The following is a 19,339-nucleotide window of genomic DNA, read 5'->3' on the forward strand; positions in this document are numbered from 1 at the left end:
TATTCTCAATACTTTGTTTTGTGCATTTCTAACAAACAAACCAACATGTAAGATAATATTTTTTATTTCTGATTTCTTTCTGGACTTTTTTCTTCTATGGATTTCTGGACATCTATATTGTTATTATTTTTCTTACATTGTAGCTATTCTCTTTTGTAAGTAGTTGTATATATGGATCCACTTTTCTCCTACCTTGTTCTTTTTTATTTTCAAATATAGTTTGTTTAGGTTTGCAAAATCCAGGCAAATACATATTATAACAATGATTATAAAAGACTTTAAGCTGGGTTCCAGGAATCTAAAACTGGCTTTCAGATATCAGCATTTTAAGCAGCTATTCAGTTCTGAAATTGTCCTTTCCCTTCTAACGTCTTTATCTTCAATCTGTAACAGTGATGAAAATACCACTTGTGTCCTTAATGTCTTGATTTTATATTTCAAGTCTTCATAATCCTTAATAATGCTTTCTAGAGTTTTTCTAATAGTATCATTTGTCTCCAGATAAATCATAATAAGTCAGTAGTAGTGATTAGGTTACTATATAGATGTAGTTATATCATTTTTTAAACCAATGGCTTAAGTAAATGTGGATACATTGTAGCAAAATAGGGATCCAGGAGAAGCCCTGTTAGTAATATGTTATGACTGAAAAAAGAAGATTCTTTTCAAATATATTTCTCTTATTCAGGTATAATAATATTTGAAATTCTAACATTAGAGATTAATTTCTTTTGGGTTAATAATTGCCCTGTCTTGGTGGCCTTCAATTCATATAAAATGTCCCTGGGTAACATGAACTCATGTATAAATGAATTTATAATATTTTTCTTCTCGAAGTGGTATTAGCTGCTGAAAAGGAGGTATAAGAAAGCAGTGTGAAAAATCAAAACTTCTTTGTGTCTCAGGCAGGACTTAAAATTTGCCTCTATCACGGTTTCCCCCCCCCGAGGTTTATTGTAAATTATGTAACTTGATATCACATAATAAATATCTAAGTGATATGTATAGTGAAATTTTCTGACATTGAAGGTGTGTGTATTTTTTAAAGTAGTGTTTTAAAATGTTCACCATTATACCTTCATTTGACTGCCTATCTTATCTGTTACTATTCCAAGGTATTATTGGAAGAGAGTGGATAATTTTTTTTTCTTAGAGCCAGTAAAAACTAGTGGGAGAAGGTTTTTTTTCCTTTTTGCCAGGCAATTGGGGTTAAGTGAATTGCTCAGGGTCATACAGCTATTAAGTATTAAATATCTGAAATCACATTTGGACTCGGGTCCTTCTGACTTCAGGGGTCAGTGCTCTATCTACTGAGTCATCTAGTTGCCCTGAAGGTTTATTTTCTATTAAAAAAAAGTATGGACAAATATCTGCTTAATAAAGATAGAAAAACACTGATTGCTAGGGAAAAGGCAATTTGAAAATAATTATAATTATGCAACAAAATAAATCACTTTCTTGAGGAACAGGGACCTCATGGATTAGACCAAGATTGACTGGGATTTCCAAATAGCTATTGGAAAAGAGATTTCTCAAGGCTGTGAGGTCATAGTCCTGCTTCAGGTTTAGCATCTTTCCTTCTCTCTCACCTTGTGAATTGCTATAGAGAACTTTTCTATCATGCCCTTCTACAGGTGACATGATAGTATAAAGACATATTGATTACTTTGAGAAACTTAGAGCTAGAAAATTGATAAGTAGGCAATAGGATACTGAAGTTGGACTCAACACCTAAGTGCAAGTCCTGATGCAGATTTTTTAGTTATATGACCCTGAAAAAGGAATTCTCTGTGTCTCAGTTTCCTCATCTGTAAAACAAAGGGATTAGACTCTATGGTTTCTAAGGCCCCTTTCTGTTTGAAATATGATACTGTGAAATATACAGAAGTGTCAATTTCTTCATAGAAGGAACAACTTAGAAGCTGTTCATGTGTAAAATTGTTGATGGTATGAAATTAAGAATAATTTATTAATTTGGTTTACTTTCCTATACAAACACTGCAAATGAAATATGGCAGAAGTACTCAAATTTGTTTTTATTTAACTAAATGCAAACTCAGTAGGCCAATTTTTTGGGCCTTTAATAGAAGCTTTCCAAATGTGAATCACTTTCTGCTCAGTACAACTTCATACTCAACTTTTACTACATTTAAAAAAATCTAAAAAAGACAGTGAACTCTGAAGTTCCAAATTCTCAAATAAATCAGTAGTATATAGATGAATAGAAACTGGTATACTTCTATATATCACTGTGGATGAAAATTATTTTTAACATTTATTTTAAATTGTAGCAGACTTTCCTCATCAGGGCCATTCTAATAAAACTTTTAAGAAGACATACTATATGTAATGATAACAACCTATCAATTACTCTCTCTTCCAGTGCTCTTTTCCATTTTGTTTCTCCTAGCTCCCCCCTACCCTATTACAACTATGGGTACATACCATAGGAAAGAAATACATCATAATTTAGTAGAAAGAGAATTGAATTTGGGGTCAGATCTGGAGATTAAATCTGGGCTTTGACTCTGGAATACCAATTCTGAAGCCACAAGCCGTGGTTTCAAGTTCTGACACTCCCTTTATGATCTTAGACCTTACTTTCATCTGACAAATTAAGGGTTTGGATTAGCTGACTTCTAAAACCCCTTCCATCTCTTGATGTATGATGCTATTAGTCACTGTACACCTCATGTGTAAAATAGGGATAAGAATACTTACATTCCCAGACTCCCAGGATTTTTTTGTAAGGAACTTTTAAAACACATCTGTTTGTTTTTCCCCCTTAGTAGATGGGGGGTGGGTCATGGCGAGCTATTCCTCTTTTCATAATCACCACATGCTTCAGACCCGGAGGAATTCGTTCCTCCAGCTATTCTAAGAGTTCATATAGGGCTCTGGTGTGCGCCTGCGCCCTCTGCTGCTGCTGCTTCTCAGTCTTTTTGTGTATATGTGTTTAGAGGGGAGGAGAGTGTTAGGTGACACTCAGGAGGTGGAGGAAGAGTTCAGCTGGAGTCACGCATAGTCTCGTTCACTGATTTACCGGCGCCGGGACTGAAGCAAGAGGCAACCTCTTTAAACAGCACCCATCTCCTCCGCCTCCACCTTTCCCTTCCCCATCCCGGTGTCCCACTTTCAGGCAGACACACGAGTGAGTAGCTGTTGATTGTGTTCCTTAGCAGTATTACTTTTCTCTCTTTTTGCTATTCCTTCTCTCCCTGGGCGGCTCTATTGAATATCACACCTGCTCACTAGCATCCTCTCCCCTAGGACTCCCCTGTCCGGTGGATGTAGTTCTCTTAAACCTGTGCTAACGATGCTTCCTGTATCATTCTTGTGGCTGACATTCATCCTGCCCTGGATGGGAGTTTGCTGGGATTCCCCAGATCCGTGCTTCTGCAGCCGGTGGGATTCCCCGAGAGCGCAGCTCTTGCGGGAGCGCGGGTAAGGGAAACCCGGCTTTGTGAGCTCTAGGACCTTTACGCTGCGATCCTGTGAGAGGAAGTGAGCTGGAGTCCGGTGGAGGAGCAAAGTGGCTGCCGCGAGACGGATCTAGGAGTTTCTCCATCTCAGCCACCTCCCCAAAGGGTTATTTATTTATTTAAAATCCAGCAGCACAAAGGCAGAGCGGGGACATCAGGATTAGAGTGGAGCTGAACGAAGTCCTCCCCTCCCTAATCCCCTCCCCCACTCCTCCCCCCACCCAGTACTCTCGCTTTGGCTGCACGTATGTCTATGACCCGAGGACTAATGTGCGGCTTGAGAGCTGGTTATGAGGATTTACAGAGAGCACTTCCACTCAGTTCAATCCTGCTGATTTCAAGCTAGTAATGTGTATGTTGTTTGTTTTGCAGCAGTTCATCCATCTCTATATGTTAAGTGTGTGTGTTTGTGTGTGTACGCATGCACACGCCAGTGGCGTACAGTCTGCGTTCACTTTGTGTAATTATGAAGCTTCTTCTGTACTTACTATGCCAGCGCTCATCTTATATAGTTATGTGTATGTCGCAAATGTATGTTTGGAACTGTGTTAGGTAGAGAGAGTGGTTCAATCTACAACAGGCTTCCCCTACCGCTATTTCTTTGTTTCTTGACATTACCCTCTCCTTCGTCAGCATGGAGAATTCCTGCTCTTAAGATGTTCAGTTTCTAGTGGCACTGTGCCCCCAGAGACAGGCTCAGTGTGGGATGCAGCCTTGAATGCCCTTGATAATTGTAATTGAATATTTCTTTCCGTGGGATTTATTTTTAGTACTGGAAATAAAGGCGCGGGCATGCTGACCTTTTGGTACGGCTTTTGGCTTTAAATAAAAGGGCTTCTCAATTGATGAATTAAACGGACATGTATTCAGTAGCGCACACGTGGGTTTGCACAAGTGTATGTACATTCTTACATACTAGTAGATTTTTTTTTTTTAAACAGAAGTGAACCGAGTCTTCTCTGTTAACTTTCCTTTGTTCTAATGGATATTTTCTATTTTGGGAAATGCAGTAGGAGTAGGACAGGTTACAATTAGTTCCCCCCAAATAAAAGGAAGCTGCTTCTGAGTCATAGCTGACAGATTAATAATTATTAACATGTTAAAACAGATGTGCTGCCCATTGCCAAAGGGGTGAGGGGGCGGGGCAGGGCCAGGGACTGCTGCTCTGGTAGACAATGAGAGAGGATCTCTGCCGCCTGGCTTATTGTTTCTGAGTCTAAACACTGAGTCCGACAGCACTCTCTTTCCCCTTCTTCCTGCAGGTTTTCGTCCCATAGCATTGATCCTACCCCCTCACTGGTATGGTTGGTCCAGTAAATGCCCTGGGAAGGCAGGCAAAAGCTGCTGGCTCCTCTGACCTTTCATTTCTCTTTCTCTCTGTGTGCCTTTCAGGTTGGAAGTTTTTCCCCTCAGGGTTTTGGAAGCCGAGGCAGTGAGGACGAGCTCCCCTTCTACAGCTTCGCAGGAAAGGAAGGCAGACGAGGGATGCAAACTACCGGAGAGAGTCTTGTTCACCCTCAGCCAAGCCACGGGTCCATCCATTACCCCATCACTGTCCTAGCACTTCGCACCTCTGCATAACCGGCACTGGGGGCCGGAGGGATCCTGCTGGTTACGTTTTGAGAGTGAGAGAGGGAGGGGATGCACCCGGGGCAGGCAAGGCGCCCCCTGCGAGCTTCTGACAAGAGGTGGTATTCAGTCAGGGCTCACTGGAGGACAGCTGGGGGCATGCGGCCTGGAGCCTGTCGGGCTCCCTCTGAACCCGGGATGTATTTGGCTTCTGTCTGCTAGTTACTATGATCTGCCCCGCTGCTCAGGGTCCCCAGTCCCGGTCCCACAGCGCTCCCGCATGGGCCCGGCTTTGGCGCCTTGTGCAGGGTGGCTGAAGAGCTTCAGCAGGGTCCTTGTGTGGGGTCAGTCACTAACTTAATCTGAATTAGACTTGCCATGGCTGCGCCCGAGGGCGAGGGCGCGGGGGCAATGAAGCTTCAGGTGGGAGAGCAGAAGGAGGGAACAGCAGCCTCCAATGCCCTGGAAGAGGGCAAATATGAGACCCGTAGGTCCAAGAGCTTGCCAATTCTGAACTTCCTTGGCAGGCGGGACCCTAGCCCCCGGAGGGCAGATAAAAGGCATAGCTCTTTAAGGAGGCCCAAATCGGGCTTTTACGGTTTCTCAGGGGGCACCGAGGTGAGGCGATGCATAGACCCGCTTCCGATTCAGCTGGGGACCAGCTGCTCAGCCTCTTCCCGAACTGTATTTTCCCGCAACCCTTCCATTTCTTCTGGGATGGCGGGGACTTTAGACTGCAACCACGTGGTCGCCCTGGGCAAAAGCTTGTCGGTTTCCTCCACCCAAGGCCTGTCCGTTTCCTCCACCCTGGCAACCCTGCAAGATAGAAGATGCCTCCACGTGGTTTTGACGGATTCTCGTTGCTTTTTGGTTTGCATGTGCTTCCTGACCTTTATCCAGTCATTGATGGTTTCAGGGTACCTCAGCAGTGTCATCACCACCATCGAGAGGCGCTACAGCTTGAAAAGTTCAGAGTCCGGGCTGCTGGTCAGCTGTTTTGACATTGGGAGTCTTGTTGTAGTTGTTTTCATCAGTTACTTTGGAGGCCGGGGCAGGCGGCCTCTGTGGCTCGCAGTGGGTGGACTCTTCATTGCAGTGGGGGCTGCCCTGTTTTCTTTACCTCATTTCATCTCTCCACCGTACCAGATTCAAGAAATGAACTCCTCAGTTTCCAACGAGGGTTTGTGTTTGAATAGCAACAGCAGTGCCAGAGATCTTTTGGAGTCATCTGCCTGTTGGAAGGACGCTGGTGGTAATGATCACTCGCTCTATGTAGCTTTATTCATTGGTGCACAGATTCTCATTGGTATGGGCTCCACTCCTATTTATACCTTGGGACCAACCTACTTAGATGACAATGTCAAGAAAGAAAACGCATCATTGTACCTAGGTAAGGCATTCTTGTGGTCTTTAACAACATCCATTCTCAAAACCAATGACCAAAATGTGTTCCTTTTTAAGAAGCCACCTTTCCCCCTCACTACCACCATTTTCCAGACTACTTGACTTAGTGATGTTTCACATTCTGTTTGTGCTGCATTGGTGCTAGTTATTTTGGAATGATGGTTGTCATCCAGGGTATAGTGAATAAATTTTCAATTCATTTTTTTCATTCTCCAATCATAGATAACTTTTGATATGAGTGAAGATCATAATGAAGATACTGATTTTTCTCTCCAGATTATGGTCCTTGGTTATTCTCCCCTTTTATTTTGCACTGTTCTTGTAGAAACTCAGATCAGTTATGCTACAAAACAACTGATCTAAGGGGCTGTATGGGAGTGCAGCAGTGAGCTAAATTTTAGATTATTTGTTGTTTTTATTTCATCCTCCCCATCATTGCAAGGTTAAACAAAAATTAGTTGCATTGAAAATTTACTTTATTGTAGGCATTTGTATATATATATATATATATATCTTATAATTAATTTTACTTGTGCCTTTGGGGGAAAATTCTTGAATGATATCAAGTTCATTAACTTACATTGGATTAAAAAAGTTAACTTTATGACTACCAAATTACACTATAGTTTTGCCAAGAAGTGGCTTTTGGATGTTAATATTTAGTTGTAATTGCTAAATTCACCCCTAATCCTTTTTTTTTTTTTTTCTGAGAGCAGAGAGGAATATATGAGGTGATATTACTTAAAGAATGGTGTGTGAACCTTGGCAACTAGTGCAAGTGGAAGCCTGATTTCTCCTTGTACAGGATAACTTTAAAGGACTGTCTATACTAGTAGTCCACTTCAGAACTGAGTCCTATATTTGAAGATTTGGTAAAAGTAGTTGAGAAAGTGAATACGTCAGAAGTTTTTCTACTAAAGTCTTTTCTTCTTTTCAGTTACTCTTTATGGAGGGACCAAATCAGGATATTATTTTTAGAAGTTCTTAACACTTCAGAGTATTTATTAAACTTATTTATTTATGTGTATGAAGAATCCAGAATTTTGGAAGTTTCACAAGCTACTAATAACCATGCAGATGCAATCAAATCATATAATCTTTTCCCCAGATCAGAGATAATTATTGCTAGAATCTTCCATGGGTAAAGTGTGGAAGTTGTTTAATCATATCAGAGAAAAAATTCCTAGTTTTTAATTTTCATTCTTGGAGATAAGATCTAGGTAATAGTAAGTAACAGTACAGAACCATTTCACTTGTCTCCTTGTCTCAAACTGTTCTTAAAACACAGAGGGAAAAACCCCACAGTTTTTTAAACATTCCCTTGGCAATAATTTAAATTACATCAGGAGAACTGGCAGCAATGAGCCTCCTTTATGACACCTGAGAAAATATATCAATATCAAAATGTTAAAGCCCTTTGAGTCAGAGAACTAACTTTTCCTCTCCCAAACAACAGGAAAAGTAAATAACAACTCTCTAAAAGATACCGAAAGAGAAATTTTGGCAAAATTTGTTATTTACAGTGTCCTAAACAAACTAAGATGAAGTTTTAATTTCTAGGGAACAAGAAGTAGTGGAAAAAGTACTAGGCCTGAAATCAGTGTGATTTGGGCTCAAATCACAACTTCTTACTAGATGTATAACCACAGGCAAGTTATTCCTGAGTCTTAGTTTCCTGTCTTGTAAAATGAGAATAATAATGATAATATTAGTACCAACTACCTCAAAGGCTTATTTTGGTGACTAAAATATCATGAGATCTTTAAGTGAGTTATTGATAAATTGTAAATTTTAAAATCTGAATGCTTATGTAAAATTTCAGAGATTCAGACCTAGTGTTATTGACTTTTCCAGACCACAGGATTAAAAAAAAAATTATACACTTTTTCAAAATTTGGATCATGAAAAGATTCACTTACAACGGGGAAAGGAAACTATTTAGCAAGATTACATTTGGTCGTGTGGTAGTAGATTGTTGTTGTTGTGCTGTGTTGTGTTTTTTTTTTTTTTTGAGACATTTGGGGGAATTTTGGATTGAGGCTTTTTGTATTAGTTATCTTTAAGAAACCTATAGGAACTGAGATTTCCAACCGCACAAAATATAAAGAAACTGAAACACATGTTTGAATATGCAATGGAGCTGTAAGGCTGAGTGTAGAAGGGGATAAAACTTTTGGTATGATGAAAAGTCCTTAATCAGAAATACAATCATCCTCCAAGCCCTTTAAAAGCTATTTTAAGGGCTCCTTCAGTGAAAATTCAAAAGTAGATAGAGATTTTAGTAGTTGAAGGCAATCTGAATTCTAGTAAAGACTCAGAGATTGCCAATTAATTGTCTCTTAAAATATCTGTCTTCATACATGAAAGTCCTTTTTAGAGAAAATGGGTAATCACAGATAAGAGGTAGAGTTTTTACTACTAAATATGTGAACTAATCATGTTTTGGAATTAAAAAGCAATTTGGAATTAAGAAGATCTATCTAGGTCAGTATCAATTTTTATGTTTTCAAATGGGGAAAGAGGAAGTGATGCTTTTGGGGAAAAGAAATAACTTCACCATCATAGAAAAACCGAGGCCAAAAGAGAAAAAAAGGGCAAGATCAGTAAAGGAGGAATATATGAGGAAGCAGAGGAAAATAAAGAGCAGAAAGAAGGTAAATTCCTAACTAAACAGAAAAGTTGAGAGCACATTTGGGCCAGGTTTTTTTGTTTTTTTTTTTTAATGCAGAAGATAGTAAATGTCACCTTAAAAGTATTTTACAGGGGTACTTTTACTGAAAAGGTATTGTAGTAGTCTCAGTAAATTCTCCACCTAAGAGTTAATCCCAACTTCTTATGTTTTTCAATTCCACTTTAAGTTTTGTCTAAAACACAATAACCTGCTTTCTTGTTTTAGTATGATATAATGAAAAAATTTAATTATTTTTGATGACTAAAAAATTCTTACAATGATTCAGAGTGGTTATTCTGAATTAGTTCATTATAATGGATTGGAGATGTACAAATTGGTATTATGTTTACTGATCTGGGGAATGCTCTCAAAGTTATTATTTGAATAAATTCCTGATATTAACTTATTAATATGTTTCTCTTCTAAAAATAAAATGAGTTTCTAAAAAATAATAATATATGAAACCCAAAGAATCTCAGTTTAGGCCTCCCTCCCCCTCCCCAAGAATTAGTACACAATCCTGTCTAGTGAGAAATGAGGGTAGGCAAAGAGTGACTAGACAGAAGAAATATTTGGGGACAATTGGAAGAACAGCATAAAGTGATACAGTTTGGTTTCTGTGCTTTTGTAAAACAACATTGGTAGCTTGGTCTGAATTAAGAGAAACAACTACTTTAAACCACATCATTGAGATAATTTGAGTTTGAGACATACTTGGGATGAGAAATCTGTAAAAGAACAAATCTGTTCCTTTCATCTCTCAATAATAATCAATAAAATTGGTTAATTCTTACTGTGGTTCCTTATGATTATTAATATGGCCAAAGTTAACATTGGTCACAGAGTTATAACTAATGGCAATGTCACTGGGGCTTTATACCCAGGGTGCCAACATCTGGTAGGAGACATATTGTATGGAATTCGTGTTTTTCATGTGTAACATTATAAGTAGAATGATGATTTAGTGGGAAGATGATCCCGAGAAATGATTCCGAATATTTCTTCCTTCTTTCTAGGGGTGAAGTTTCATCACATAAAAAGATGGGGCACCTAGAAAAAGCAAGGGGGTATTCAATACATATAAAAGGAGCAGACAGTTCATTTTTTGGTAATTTGATAGTTTGACTTTTAAAATTATTAGCAGCTTCATTGCTTTAGGGGGGTTGCAGGCAACTTTTTTCACTAAATGATCTATTTTATTTGTGATGGCTTTTGGTTTGTCAATTGCCACTGGTTTCTGCAAACCAAAGTAGTACCACATTGTCGTCTTTACAAAATTCATTGACAGAAAGCAGTTTTGGAGAACTATTTTTTTGATCTTACCAAGGGGTGCTAGGCAAGCAGAATTCTTTTTGGTATCAACTTGTTCCTTTAAATGGTCTTTGTTTCTCCCTGAGTGGTAGCTTTGCTATTTTGGAGTCTTGTTCAGTGTGTTCTCTTCATAGAGTCAGGTTGAAGTGATGAATAGAGAGCTGGCTTCAAACCCAGAAAGACCTGCCTATGACATGTACTGGTTTTTGTGATTCTAGGGAAGCCATTTAATTCCTTACTATTCTAAGCAACTCTAAGATTATAAGGTGCTGACCTGTGTGGGTAGAAGGAGTCATTTCATCTAGGAGCTTTCTATATAAATGAAATTTTAGATTTAGTCCCTATTTTAGGTAATAGAGATTTTCCCATGTTAATAGGCATTTGTCATGGTCAAACCCAACAACTTTCAAATTCTACATGAATTCAATTGAGAGAAAAAAATGGAAGGAATCAAATTTAATAGGGAAGAATCTGTTGATCACCTGATATATCCAGGAGTATCATTTAGGTCTGCTTATATTTTGGGAATGGGATGTAGAATAAAACTAGAATGGGAACCAAGCTTTGGTCTTTGGCAAAGAAGCAAAAAAAGAGAATGACTTGGGAATTAGATCCCTGTAGAAGATACATAGAATGGTCTAATAACATTCATTCATCCATGCATTGAGCAATACTAAGTATGTTAAAAGATCGTTATAATTGTTTTAATAGTCAAAACTACCAAAAAATGCATTGACTACTCCCTTTGTATGTATTGAATACATTATAATTTTTTCCAGGATCCCCATCTTTTTATACATAAAAAGATTCATTACAATGAAAAAAAAGTTTCATTACAATGAAACTTCACACACATACACACCCACACGAACATGCACATGCATGCCCTATTCTGTTAAGAGATAAGCTCATTTCATTTTTATCTTTATATTTCCAGCCCTAAGCATAATGCCTAGAAGATACTGACATATAGTTATTTTAAAAGAAATATTCATTTAGTATTTTAAATTTTACAAAATATATGTCCTTGGAACTTCATAGCAGCCTTGTGTGATAGCTACCACAGCTATTGGGGATAGCTGATTGGCACAATGGATAAAGCATTGGGTCTGGGGGTCAGGAAGACAAACTCAGATGTAGCCTCAGACACTTATAACTGTGTAACTCTGGGCAAGTCACTTAACTACTGTTTGCCTAAGTTTCCTCATGTGTTAAATGTGGATAATAATAGCACTTACTTTTCAAGTGGTTGTGAGGATCAAATGAGATAATATCTGTAAAATACATAGCACAGTGCCTAATACTTAGTAAGCACTATAAAAATGTTCGCTAGTATTATCTTTTTTTTTTTAATAGATAAGGAAACTAAGAGTTAGATGAAAAGAAATATCCATGGAATCAGTCAGAAAGTATTGGAGGAGGGTTTTGAATCCAAGTTTCACCAAGTCTAGGCCCCAGTTTCTTAAACTATGAATCATGACCCCATATAAGGTCTCATAACTATATATGGGGGTCATGAATTGTGATTTATTTTCAGTAAATGTTTAATTTGTATATCAGTTTTATATACCTACATATCTGGGGTCATGTAAAAATTTCTTGGGTGAAAAGGGGTTGTGGATAGAAATAGTTTAAGAAGCTTTGTACTAGACAATATCCCATATTTTGTCTATGTAGAAAGGACATTGGAATAAATAGTCATGAATCATAGTTCCAGATCTGCCACTGGCTAGCTTTTGATTTTGGACAATGTATTTCACTTCCATGTTAAGTCCCAGTTTCCTCAGCTATAAATAGAGATTGGAGTGGGTCAACTTTGCCCATGTAATTAATGACCTAGTCATTGATGAAGGAGACCTAAAGAGTTGATTCCAAAGACTTTTGTTGCTCTGATTTTATCTTGTTGACTAGTAAGAAGTTTTCTTTTGCTAGCAATGAATTGATGACCAGAAATTTCAAGTTCTGAGTGTTCAGATTCTTTAAGGGAAAAGTAATGGACAGTCAGCACAGCTTTATTTTTTTCTTTTTGTATAGCGTGACTTTTTTTTTTTTTAAGATACTAATGCTTGAGGAGAAATTTTAGATACCCTGAGAAAGCATTTTAGAAAGTAGTTTTTTTTTGTGTGTGTTTTTGGTGTCCCTTCCTCCCTTCCCTCTTTTTCTTTTTTTCTTTCCTTTTATGGTGTAGGGAATATTGGTCAGTTAATAGATCTTAGCTCTAGTCTTACCTTTACTGATAACTGTGATTTTTGGGAAAGATGTGTTATATCTCTGAATGTCTCAGTTTTCTCATCTGAAAATCCAGGGTATTGAATTAAATCAGAAATTCTTAAACTTTTATTATATGTGTCAGGCATCCCTTTGGTTGTCTAGTGAAGTCCATTGAACTCCTGAATTCGATGATCCTGAAGAATTCTTCTCACTGTAAAATTCTATGATATTATTTTAAAAATCATTTTAAAAACGAAGGAATCACTTAGTTACAGCTCTATTTTTTATAGGTCTGAGGAAGGTAGTAAGAGCATGACAAAATTAGGTGATAAGATTTCTAGAAGCCACTCATGAAAATCAATCTTATAACTATCCTGAGCATTTTGTGTATGTTATCTTCCTAGATACAATGGAAGCTTCTGGAGGGCAGAGACTGGTTTGTATCCTCAGCAGTGTACTGACACATAATTAATAAATACTGACTAATTGACTGATATTATACATATTGCCTTACTAGCATTCATTCATGCATTCCTTCAATAATATTAGGAATATTAGAAGATTGTTATAATTGTTTTAAGTCACCAATCACCAGCAAATTAACTGTTGTATTCTTTTGTATGTATTGAATGGACCACAATTTTTCTTAGGACTCCAATCTTTTATGTGATAGACTCTTACATATTCCTGAAAAAAATTGTAAAGTGTAAGATTTGTGTAGGAATTAGGATGTTTAAACTTTGACTCTATTTTTATGTCACTTGTTAACATAACTTGGCAAGCCTAATGTTAAATATCAAGAATAAAAGTATGGCAAATTCAACTGGTATGACCTGTCAGTACTTATTTTACTTGTTCTCTCAGAGAACTTCTTATACTGACTGACCAGATGTATGCTGAAGTATAGCTCTGAGACCAGTATGAATGATGTTGTGACCTTTACCTTGGAGCAACTGATGTACTTCTTTGGTTCCTTTTTTATGTAAATCAAAATTAATTGATGATAAAAAAAAAAAGAAATTCTCAGAACTGGAGTTCTAATCAGAGGGAAACTTGTCATTATGAAATTAACACTGTTGCCTAATTTTGTCTGCATGGGCAGGTGCAGGATTTGTATTCATGATGTGTGAATAGGTGTTCAGAACATGTTTGGTAAGTGAATAGATGAATTTGTATTCTCAGCAGGGCAGGCCAACTGGACTGGACTAGGAAATTCTTTCTCATTCCAAGAGGCTGTATAATTGAATTACCGAAATTTCAAGTATTTGTAACATCATTGCTCACATTTGAAAAAAACCCCATAGAGTATTAAAATTGGAAGGGACTTTACAATTTGCTCTAACCCCTGAACTTTCCATTATTTAGATAGAATTGCTTGACTGTATCAATCTGTTAATGGGTTTGGACTTGACATTCAAATCTGAGGGTGATTTAAGATATGTCTTTTCTTTTTAAATGGAAGGTTGGAAAGCAGTATTGTTTAGGTGATTAGGGTGAGCAATTGGAATTCATACAGTTGGGACTTTAGTATTAATTTTTCAGACTTATTGAAGAATTTATAAAATAGGAACAATCCTCTTTATTTTTATAATATCTCCACATTGGCAGATGACAGATAATCATTGATGTTTGTCTAGAACTATACCTATGCACCCCAAAGTTTTTTTTCCTACCTCTTTATTTCTGTGACAGGGAAGACTGATGGGAATTAAACTGACTTACAATGACATGGCTGTAGGTACAGGTGTAGTATAGGACATCAGCACTTTTTGACAAGATTCAAAATCTTCCTCATACTTTTTTTTTCTGTATGATTTTACGTGAAGAAATTGATTCATTTAATTTTTAACTATATAAAACTTTAAAACTGTGATTTCTAGTTTTGGTTTTATAAAACTCTAAGATACCTTTATTATTTCAATGGGTTTAATAAAATTGTGTGTGTACATTGACTCCCTTCTCCTATTGGATACTATTTCCTTTCTTGGTTTTTCTGACATTTCTCAGGATTTTTTTTTCTGTTTTTGCTTATCTAACTGCTCTTTCTTAGGTTCCTTTGGTAGATCTTTGTCTATGTCCCACTAATAATGAGTGTGTTTTGAAGTTTGTCTGGATGTTGTTTTCTTTTCTTATCATTCTTTTTCACTTGGTCAACTTACTGCTGTTATAGGTTCATATAATCTATATATGCAGATCATTCCTAGATTGATATATTCACTCTTGGTTTCTTTCCTGAGCTCAAGTGTTGAACTCAATTCTTGGGTTATCACTTATTTGTTAGGCATTTTGAAATGGATGTCCTTTAGGCCAAAGCTGTTTCCTCCTCCTCCTCCTCCTCCTCCTCCTTCCTTCTCCTCCTCCTCCTCTTCCTTCAAGTTTTTTTATTTTCAAAATATATGTATGTATAGATTTTAACATTCACTCTTGCAAAACTTTGTGTTCCAATTTTTTTTCACAATCCAAAATGTATTAAACATATGCAATTCTTCTATATATATTTCCACAATTACCTTGTGACATAAGAAAAATCAGATCAAAAAGGAAAAAAAAATTAGAAAAAACAAAAAGCAAGCCAACAAAAAAAGGTAAAAATACTATGTTATGATCCATACTCGGTCTCCACAGTCCTCTCTTTGGTGTAGATGGCTCTCTCTGTCACAAGTCTATTAGAACTGGCTTGAATCGTCTCACTCTTGAAAAGAGCTATGTTCATCAGAATTGATCATTGTTTAATTTTGTTGTTGCTGTATACAATGTTCTCCTGGTTCTATTCACTTCATTTAGCATCAGTTCATATAAATCTCACCTTTCTGAAATCACCCTGCTGATCATTTTCTTATAGAACAATAATGTTCCGTAACATTCATATACCGAAACTTATTCAGCCAATCTCCATCTGATGGGCATCCACTTAGTTTCTATAGGCCAAAGCTTCTTAAATTGTGGGTCACAACCCCATGTAGGAATTCTGTAACTGAATGTGGAGGTTGTAAAATTATGATTTATTATTAGTAAATGTTTGATTTATATACCTATTTTATATACTTACATACCTGGGATTGTGTAGAAACTGCTCAGGTGAAAAGTACTTATGAGTGGAAAAAGTTTAAGAAGCCTTGCACTAGGTAACTGAATGGCAACATGTTCAAAACAGAAATCATCATCATTCCCCTCAAAACCTCTCTTCTTCTGAATTGACTGAGGATGCCACCATCTTTTTCATTTTATTTTTCTAATTTTTTTTATTATGGCTTTTTATTGACAAAACATATGCATGGTAATTTTTCAACATTGAGCCTTGCAAACACTTCTGTTACAACCTTTCCCCTCCTTCCCTTCACCCTCTTCCCTTGAAGAGGGACACCACCATCTTTACTCAGGTTTACAAGCATAGTATCATTCTCAACTTATAATGCTTGATCAATTCACATATGTAATCAATTACCCTCCCATAACTCTTACATATATACTCTTCCTCTTTTGACACAGTCTCTACCTTAATTCAGGACTTTATCAACTTTTCTTTCCTTCTAATTAGTCTACCTGCTTCAAATATGTCCTCACACCAATTTATTTTTCATCCAGCTACAGTAGAGATTTTTCTGAAGACTAGTTCTGACAATGTTAGCCCCCTTCCACCAAAAACTCCAGTGGCTACCTGTTTTAGGATCAAACATAAAATCCTAAGTTTAGCTTTTAAAGGCTCTTCACAACTTGACTTTTTCCTAATTTTCCAAAGTTTTTTTTCACATCACTCATCTTTACGCGTTCTACAATCCAGCCATACTGGGCTCATTATATGTTTTACATGCTATTGATTGTTCCTCATGCCTGTGATGCTCTTCCGGCTTACCCCTACTTTAGAATCTGTACCTTCCTTTGATAACAGTTCAAATCCCACCATTTGTAGGAAGTCTTTCATAGTCGCTCCCAGATACTAGTATCCATTCCTCTCAGGTTACCTTTTCATCAGCTCTGTATTTGAATACATACATCTGTCTGATTTCATTGATGTAGGGAGCTATTAGATAAGAAAACTTTCTACCAATGCAGATCAGCACCTGTTCTGCAAATTATATATAGTCTTAGAGCTGTTAGGATCATGGATAGGTTAAGTGACTTGTCCAGACTCACAGAGCTATTATGTATGTATGACAGGCAAAACTTGGAACCTGGGCATCTGGATTCTGAGGCAAACTATCTCTCCCTACTACACTATCCTGTCTCTCTTGTAGGATGTTGCTGTTTCTTTAAAAAATTTGGTAATAACCAGTTCAAGAAAATAGTTTTCCCTTCCTCCTCAGGATTTCCCCCTTTGGATATATTTTGTTGTTTTTTGGCTTTGATTCCATAGGTACTCTTTGGAGGCTGAGCTCATAAGTCTAGAAAAAGTTGGGGAACTTCCATATAAGAGAACAAATATTTCATAGGAATCTTTTTGTTTTCTCTTTCTTCTTGCTTCTCCCTCCTCAATTTTGGCAAACATTACTTTAGATCTCATATCTTTAAGATGTCCCAGTTGTATAGTGATAGTATAATATGCCTATTAAATCTTTGTAAATGGCCAATTGTAATTCAACACACAGTCAGTTCTAGATTGCCGCATAATTTTGGATAAATTACTTAACTTCCCTGCTCCTCTTTTTAAACATTTTTAAAATGAAGGGATTAGGTGAGGTGATCTGTAAGATCCCTTACAGTTCTAGATCTTCTTTGTATTAATGGGACAAAATATTATTTATTTTATAAATTAATATAAATCAAGTCTAAAGTGCTAATGGCTTATGCCCTTGACTTGAATAAGATAGTCTCTCCTCTCCTCTCCTTCCTCTCCCTCCCTCTCCCTCTCCCTCTCCCTCTCCCTCTCCCTCTCTCCTTTCTCCTTCTCTCTCTCTCTCTCTCTCTCTCTCTCTCTCTCTCTCTCTCTCTCTCTCTCTGTGTTATCTATCAGAGTAGGATATCAGTCCCCATAACTACATTTTATAACTTTCTATAGCAGTGACCATTTGTTGGGTAGGACCCAAGTCAGTCTGAAAACAGGACATGTCAGTTTCATGAGGCCAGGTAGCAAACAGTGATGTTCTTGGTTGAGAAATATGAGTAATGCTGAAACTCTCTCTTTTGTAGGGAGTTCCCTCTGAGTGATGAGAATGCTGCATTGATTTCTTCATGCTCCTTTATATTTACTTGCATGTATTTATGCTTATCAGACAAATTAAAGATAATTTATAGGGAGGAGAATGACAAAGACTATGGAGGTATAAATGGCTTCCAAACTACATGTATGTTTTTTGCTATTAACAGGACAATTATATTAAAAACTTCAAAGTAAGGTCAAATGTAATTACTGAGGAGCATGAGGAAAGAAGTTTAAATAGAGTCGATATGATGCTTATCTAAGATAGGGGCAACTCATAGATTACTTTTTGTTTTTGTTTTTGTTTTTAATTCTCTCTAGACTACAAACCTCCTGTAAGCCTCTGACAAGGTCTCCCTCTGTGAGTCTACTAGTTTGTAAGTAAAAATGATAATTATAGAGACCTTTGTGACTCAGGGTGGGTGGATGGCTCTTGGGAGACAGTGTGATATGTTATAAAGTACCCCAGATTAAAAATTAGATAACTTGAGTTTGATTAATTAAAAAATTATTCTGCTATCAATTTTCTAATTACTTTCCCTACCTCCTGTCCCCATATCACTTCCTTTTCTAACAAAGTTCATATAATTAATTAAAATAAATCAACTCATTGATCATATTTGATGATCAAACCCTTCATTTTGTATCACCTCCTTACCAATCTCTGTGGTTGGATTCTAGTTTCAACACTTAGTAGCCATATCACTGAGAGCAAATCACCCAACTTTCTTGAGGTTCAGCTTTTTCATCTGTAAAATGGAGGCAATAATACTTTCACTCTTGACTTAACAGATTTGTGAGGAAAGTACCATTCAAATTATAAATGCCTAAATAAATGAGAATTGTTATGATTTGGTGGCCCATCTAGATGCTGTTATTTTTCCTTGATTTTGTCCTACAAAAGAGACATATAGATAGATTGTTCCTAGGCACTGGGGACCCAATATATCAGATACACAGGTTTGTACCTCACTTATGGCTCATTGCTGTTTACTTTGCTCATTTTCCATGCTGGAAAATGGTATGCACCTTGTGGGAGGCAGAACAACTTGCAAAGCTCCTCTACCATGTTTTTAGGAGACACTCTTGGATAGCACATGGAAGACGTATTAATTATTTTTGTTTAATAATAATGTTGATAATTATCACCTTGTAACTAGCCTTGGTGAGGCATGGCAATGAAATATTCTATCCAAACTGGTTTTAATCAACTCAAGTAATTTGGTGACTTTCCAGTTCCTTCTGGGAGACTTATCTACTGTCTGATACTTGTTTCCCCCTTCTTTATAGGATAACCAAAATTTTCCCAGTTGTTTCATTAGCAATTGGATTTCAACCAAAAATAATATTTCCTGTGGGGTTGACAGATTTCCATATACTTAATGGTAAATGGCTATTATATGTCCTTCAGATGTCACTTACAGTCATCAGAGCATAAATTTGAGCTGCCCTGCTGCATATTTTAGAGATGATGGAATTAAGCCCAGAGAAGTTCAATGGCATGCCTAAGTGGCAAGGCCAGAAGTCAAACTCATGTCCTTTGTCTTCAAATCC

The 19,339-nt window shown here is 37.1% G+C and overlaps 1 protein-coding gene across 2 annotated transcripts in view; it reads left to right on the forward strand.

Moving 5' to 3' along the window:
* Nucleotides 1-19,339, forward strand: part of SLCO5A1 (solute carrier organic anion transporter family member 5A1) — a 407,994-nt gene that overhangs the window by 243,079 nt on the left and 145,576 nt on the right. For both annotated transcript variants that reach the window (XM_031946281.1, XM_003759718.2), the window contains exon 4: nucleotides 4,875-6,441. In XM_031946281.1, coding sequence (XP_031802141.1) covers nucleotides 5,430-6,441 — 1,012 coding nt within the window. In that variant the 5' untranslated portion in view covers nucleotides 4,875-5,429. The remainder of the gene's footprint in view (nucleotides 1-4,874; nucleotides 6,442-19,339) is intronic.

The sequence above is a fragment of the Sarcophilus harrisii genome, chromosome 1 (genome assembly GCF_902635505.1).
Source record: "Sarcophilus harrisii chromosome 1, mSarHar1.11, whole genome shotgun sequence".
Taxonomy (NCBI): domain Eukaryota; kingdom Metazoa; phylum Chordata; class Mammalia; order Dasyuromorphia; family Dasyuridae; genus Sarcophilus; species Sarcophilus harrisii.